Genomic DNA, 6,867 nt, shown 5'->3' on the forward strand with positions numbered 1-6,867 from the left:
TTTGTCTCGTTCAGCCGAATGGAAAGCGCTTGTGCCGCCTGCAGTTGCTATGGTTACCTCCTCAAGCGATGTTCGCAGGAGTCAATTTGGCGCTTTAACTAACTTTACTGAAACGTTGTTTGGAAATGCTTTTGAAGTATACACTTATATGTAAAAATATAAATATTTCTGAGAACCAGTAACTCGCGCCCCTGATAGCACTAAGGAGCGCAGTGAGAGGAACTGAACGCGAGTGACAGGCAAGTACCGGGGGCCCGTTTCGCTCTCGAGGCGCTGAGAGGGCGGGGAGGGTGTTTCTCGGGACTGCACGAAGAGAGAGCGAGGGAGCGACAGACAGAGAGAGAGAGAGCGAGAGAGACGTGCGCACTTGAGCTGGAGCTGTGTGGGAAAATATCGCACAGGGGCAGAGGCGAGCGACTCGAGCTTAACCTGAGACCTGGGATCTCACCACTCGGGTCCAGCTGTGGATGCCCAACATCTTTTGCGTCTGGACTTAGTTCAAACTTTTATAAGGGGACACAGCCCTGAGAGAAGTATTTATTCCCGTTAGAGTAAATAAAGGTTCATTGAAAGTGGTCCATTCAGCATGGAATTACCGGTTCTGGTTTTAGTGGCGGTGGTCCTGTCGTTCGGCACCAGCACTAAACTGAACGTGCCGCGCCTTCGCCTGTCATACAAAGGTAAATTACTCAATCACCTGTATCTGAATGAGTTTAACTTTAATTATTAATTTTTTGCTCATCTTTAAAACGGAACACAAAAGCCATCTGAACAGTTGTAAAATGACTGATTAAGCTTTATCCCGCTACTGTGAGGAGAGAACACGGTCCAGTGCTTTCAGTAGCTAGATTAATGATTGTTTATTTTCACCGTTTGAGTGTTGAGGTTAATGTTGCCATCCCTTGGTTCATCGTGTGTGTGAATAAGTCTACACAATATGCAGGTGCGTGTGGTGGCAGAATGCAATAGCACCTTTATCAGAAACAGAAAAATGTTCATTGCATAATGAATTTACATTAACAGAAGCTTCCAGGACATTTACAGAACGTGAACTGTTATGTAGGCTACTATGCAGAAAAGTAGCCTACTGTAGGTAGCCTAATGTATAAATAGAAGTACTGCACTGTAAAATGTTTCAACATCGTTGTTTAGATCAACTAAATTTGTTTTGTTAATTTGCTAATTTATTTTTTGTCACAATGTCTTTATTTTCTTAAATGTGTAGCCTGTCAACTCGATTTTCTTTCTCTTTCTCGTCAATGAAAAAAGTGCAACCTCTTCACTGTGGATTGTCACTTTGGCTTTACTAAGGCAGGAGTTTTTTTTTTTTGCAGTGTACTTGTGGACAATAATGTTTCTAGTAAACGGTTTCCCTTTGTCGCTTTTCGCATTTATATTGCTTTCCACACATCCTGCTTTGCACACTGAGTCTTTTTAAAGCTTTGCGCCCTCAGTCCCTCAGTGACCTTATCAGATTCAAATCTGAGCGCCCTGTTCAACACGATTACAGTGCCGTTTCCGTCTTTGCGTGGCAGTGAGCTTCTCTGGAGATGTTGTGGCTGGTCTTTTTTAAGCTGTGGGAAAAGGCTACGTCAGGACTCCGGATTACTGTTTCAGCTGTTATCCAAGACTCCGAAATCCTCATGCCTCGAGCTCTCCTGGCGCGCGCTCACCTCCCCGCGGTCAGATTCTCCGCGGTGCGCGAGACAGTAAGCGCTTTTTATCGCACTGTGCTTATTATCTTATTACCTGATTTATAGAGTGCAAGGAGAATGTTGCAGTGGCCTGAGGGAGTTTGAGATGTTTTACCTCTGTTGTTACACGCTGCTACTTTTATATTATTAAAGGAATTGTTCATCCAAAAATTAAACTTCTGTCATCATTAAGTCACCCTCATGTCGTTCCAAACCCGCATTATTTAATATGTTAAGCTCCGGTCTCATTTACCGTTGTTCAGCTAATTTTTGTTGGTGAGATGAAGTCATTTCAGTAGAATCCGTTTTCGAATTTGTGTGAGGGCGAAAAATGTCCCCACACAGATTTCGGTCACGTGGACTCACTGCGCTGACCAACAGAAAGCTGCTTGGTTTGAAAGTGGCTTGTGTGTTGCTGTAGCTGTGCTACATACATCGCGACAATAGACAAGTCACCTTTTTCGCTGTAAAATGTGCTAGAATGACATCGTTTAATTTTATGGAAAAAATATTCAGTAAAAGTAAGTGGTGACTGAGGATATCCGTCCATAAAAATGGGTTAAGTTTTACTTCATACTACATAAGGGAGCTTGCAACAGTGTTTTTGAATAAAGTTTTAACTGCATAAGTTACAGAAAGTTTATATATATATATATATATATATATATATATATATATGGGTTGTTTTAACCCAATTTGGGTTGAAAATTGGTCTTGATCTATAACCCAGCCGTGCTGGGTTGGGAACGCGGACGTGAAAGAAAGCACGCACGTCACGTTAACATCGGACGACACCATTTTCACAGCGTCTTCAGATGGAAGCGAGTGAAAGACGGTTTATGGTAAGTAAAGATTATATTATATGGAAGTCAAAGGGGACCATTTGGTTTGGTATTTTTCAAAATATCTTCTTTTGTTTTCAGCATAAGAGAGAAATTGTTACAGGCATAGAGCAAATTGAGGGTGGGTATATCATTACAGAATTTTCATTTTTGGGTGAATTGTCCCTTTAAGAGAAACTTTCACTGCAAAAAATGCTTTTGTTTTTGAAAATTAAGTGAGTTTTTGCTTGAAACAAGCAAAATAATCTGCCAATGGGGTAAGCAAAATAATCTTGTTTTCTGTTTGAAATAAGATTATTTTGCTTACCCCATTGGCAGATTATTTTGATTGTTTCAAGCAAAAACTCACTTAATTTTGACATGTTTTTGCTGAAAACAAGACAGGAATGTGAAGCAGTAGTTTGTATTAATTGTTTATCAGTGCCTCTGATAAGCTCTTTTCATTAATGATTATAAGCTGAGCTAATAGTTGGGTGTCCGGTTTCCCTCGAGCGGTCTGAGTGCGTGACTGGAGCTCATCTGTGCAGAGTTTAATGCGGTCGTCTAATGCTTGCCCAGTCCCTGCGTCGAGCTCTGATTGCATGTAATCGACCTATGTTCTTCTCCATGGATGTGCTATTAACCTTGATAATGATCAGCCTAGAGACCCGTTCAGTTGTACTACGTACTGTATATTTCGATTTTTAAAACTGCCGGGTCTCAGAACGCATGTTGGTCATTCTGCCTACTGAAAAGGCTAAAGCACACACTCATCAAGCTGTCAGAGCAGTATGGATTGGTCTGGAGGGAGCATGTTATGTTTTGAATGGGAAACGAGGGATGGCCTGTATATGCCAGCAGCTGGGCAGTAAGTGTGTGTGTGTGGATCTTGTGGGGTCTTTTGGTGGGTCAGTTCTGACCTCTGATCTGTGAAATGTGTGTGCTGATTTAGGAGTAGACACACGGTTTTTCCTCCCTAATGCACTTTCACACCCGCATGCATTCATATACACACAATGGCACACTTTTGTATTTTATGGTTGAACATACACAGAGATGCAGAGGTGGGCGGATCTGTGTTTGTTTTAGTTTTCATGAATGAATTAATGAGTTTATTTTTGTAGCGTTGCCCAGATGTTTGTGCATGGTTTGTGAGGTCTGGGTAAAGAATCTGTCACTAAAAGAATGTTTGCTGATTCTTGTGTTTCGTTCACATTCTCTCACTCCCTAAATATTCCCAGCTCCCTGGAACCGTTTGTTTGAGAGAGCAGGCCACAGAGTTTCATGTCTGTAAGATGGATGTTGTGAAACTCTCCCATGAGATCACAGTTCTAGATTAGGAATTGCTCTAAATTTTAAAGGTGATGTTAGAACTGGAACTGCCAGACTAGCCCCTGAACTAGACATGCTCTCTCTTACCAAAATCCCACCCTACAAACATACAGTTGTGCCATTGAGAATATTGTAATCAGAGACGACGCAGCAGAGCAGTGGCATGTAGCAAAATATCATTCTTGCACCACAAACCAACAACTGCTAATAACAGCTGCTTATGAAGCTGAATATGGCATTGAGCTTGAACGATCCGCTTCTCAGATGCTCTCTGCGTCCTGCATCCCATATATGGGCTGCTCTATGAATGTGCAAAAACATTGACTGGCAGAAAGTGCTTCAAACTAAATATCTGCATGACTTTTTCCCCCTGTTTACAGATATTTCAGGACCTAATTCAGTCAAATCTGTCCAAAAGGAGGTTTTCACAGTGATGCCTTAGAAAAAATTTCTGGTTCCCCAAAGAACAGTTCTTGAGAGACCCATTTTTTTCTTAGTGTAAAGAACATTTTAAAAATCTAAAGATTTTTCCCCCCACTATTCTATTCCTTTTGTGTAAAAAAAGGTTCCATAGTTCTTTATGTATCTATAGTTGGCAAATATATGGTACTTTCAGGAGTGTAATATGAATATTTTTTTTGCCATTGCAGAAAAATAAAATGCTCACATCACCTTTAATCCATGTTCAAGGATAGACCTTTGGAGGTATACAGATAAATTACATTAACATGCACAGATATGAATGAGCTAGGTTTTAGTTGTTATACAATTTTCACGAAGTGTAATTGAATATTTGAAACATTAAATACACATTTTTTTAAGTAAAGTCTCAATGCTGAGGCCAATTGTATTCACATTCATGCAATTTTTCATCAGATGTTTAAAGTTCATGTGAATGTATAATATAAACAGATTGTGTGCTGGTCCAAGTGGAGTACAGAGAATATATGGTGTGTGAATGAGGAAAAAATAGGTGGGCAAAACAGAGACCTATTGAGGAAATGAATTTCAGGCTGAAGGTTTAGCACAAATACAGTTCATACAGGTACAGTATTGATACAGTACATGCAAACAGGAGACAAGAATACTTTGTTTGTACTGTGCAAAATGGATGCAGGTGGAATTTTAATGAAAACACACATTCCGTCCATCCCATTACACACATGCAGTGTAACGTAGCAGAACAATGCAGCATTGTGGTGGTTTCCTCCTGGGTTGAGGGGAGTTTGCAGTTTACCGCAATTAGGTCACAAGCCCTGGACATGATCACACGCACTGATAACGACCGCAACAGCTGCTGGTCACTTAAACTATGATTTGATTTTTTAACCCCTGAGCTGATGACTGTCCTGGAACACAGGAACAGCCGTCACAGGAACACAGGCACACACTTAATTGCAGCTGTAATGGTCTCAAGCACACTGCACAAATACAGCTGCCCTCTATACACACACGCTAACATATGGAAACATGGCTGCTAAAAGGGATCAGGGTAATAAAGGAGAAAGAAGAGAGGTGTCAGAGAAAGCAAAGAATGCATGGAGGTAAATAAAAGGAGGAATGGTGTGGACAGAATGTATTTCACCCACTGCCATATAGATTATTGGTGTGAGAAAGAATCTTTTCTCTTTCTTTCTTGCTAAATGTGTAAACGAGTCTGTGTGTAGCCATAACAAGGCATTTTGTCTAGCTGCTGGAGTCTCATTGTGTGTGTGTGTTTGTACAGAGGGGAAGGCACTGACTCTCATGGCGGTTGTCCAGAGGGGTTTATCTAAACCCTCACGTTCTGATTCTTGCTTTGGGGGGAGAGGGGATCAGGAGAGGCCAGGGAGCAGGAGAAGACAGAAGGACTGAAAGAATGAGATTGACAAAAGGAACGCTGAGAAAATAAGCTACAAAAAGTGGGTTTGAGGGGGAGTGGGGATTTTATGAGTTTACCAGTAGGTGCTGGTGTAGCCGGATTTGCCCTGAAGTAACGTGAGTGTGTGTGACAAATGAAGACAGACAGGCAGAGGCAGAGTGAGAGAATTAGGGGAAACAGAACAGATACTATGATTATGGAGAATTACTTATATGAACATGTATACGTTATCATTCAAATGTTTGGACTCGTGTACTCATTCTCTGTTATTACTGTTCTCCACATTTTAGAATAATAGCGAAGTCATCAAAACTATTAAATAAAACAAATGGATGTTTGGGGATTAAGAAGAGGGATTAAATCTAAGCAAAAGTCACAATCCTTTGTCTAGATTCCAGATCTGCACACTTCAACTTCATGAGGTGTATCTTGGGATGCTGCAGAGATCTTATTTATGCTGGGTACTTTGCCTTTTTGTCCCTTCACTATTAGTGTTGGGCAAGTTACTCTGAAAATGTAATTTGATTACTTATTACTCCTTTTAAAAGTAATCATGTTACTGTTCTGATTACTTTATTTCAAAAGTAATTAGTTACATTACTAGTTACGTTACTTTTTTCTGTGACTACATCCATGAAATTTACATGAAATCCCAGCATAAACGCTCCCGATAAATATTTGTTATTAAAGCATCAACATTCACAAAACACTGTTATTTTTAACTAAAGCAAGCATAGACTGCTGCGTACATGGTTTGGCATGGCAGAATGCCAGCAAAGAGCGCTGCGTTTATAATCTCTAAAAAGATGACATCAGTTCATCGCAATCTCACAAAGCTCTGTTATAACACAATGAATATATGCATAATGAATCTTTCATAATGTCTACAATTCGTGTTATAATGAGAGGATTCGTGAGCACGCAAATTTCAGCACTGCACTCCTGACTGGCCATTCCGTTCCAGAAATCAACATTGCTCAACGCAGCAAACATGTGCTATAGCCTAAATAGAAACTCTGCCTACACTTGCGCCTGTTAATCGTTTTTTATTTTATATTACTTCTTTTGTGCAATAGATGAATAACAATTTATTTGTTTTAGATATTTTATGTTTAGATATTTCTATTTTGCGGGAGTCCCGTGAATCATTTTATTCTCC

The 6,867-nt window shown here is 40.2% G+C and overlaps 1 protein-coding gene across 1 annotated transcript in view; it reads left to right on the forward strand.

Annotated features, from left to right (window-relative positions):
- Positions 1 to 391: 391 nt before the first annotated feature.
- sema3bl (sema domain, immunoglobulin domain (Ig), short basic domain, secreted, (semaphorin) 3bl) overlaps positions 392 to 6,867 on the forward strand; it is a 33,470-nt gene continuing 26,994 nt past the window's right edge. The window contains exon 1 of the mRNA XM_016524308.1: positions 392 to 680. Within this exon, the coding sequence (XP_016379794.1) occupies positions 587 to 680 (94 nt within the window). The 5' untranslated portion in view covers positions 392 to 586. The remainder of the gene's footprint in view (positions 681 to 6,867) is intronic.

Source organism: Sinocyclocheilus rhinocerous, unplaced genomic scaffold (genome assembly GCF_001515625.1).
Source record: "Sinocyclocheilus rhinocerous isolate Xijiao unplaced genomic scaffold, SAMN03320098_v1.1 scaffold2645, whole genome shotgun sequence".
NCBI classification, from domain to species: domain Eukaryota; kingdom Metazoa; phylum Chordata; class Actinopteri; order Cypriniformes; family Cyprinidae; genus Sinocyclocheilus; species Sinocyclocheilus rhinocerous.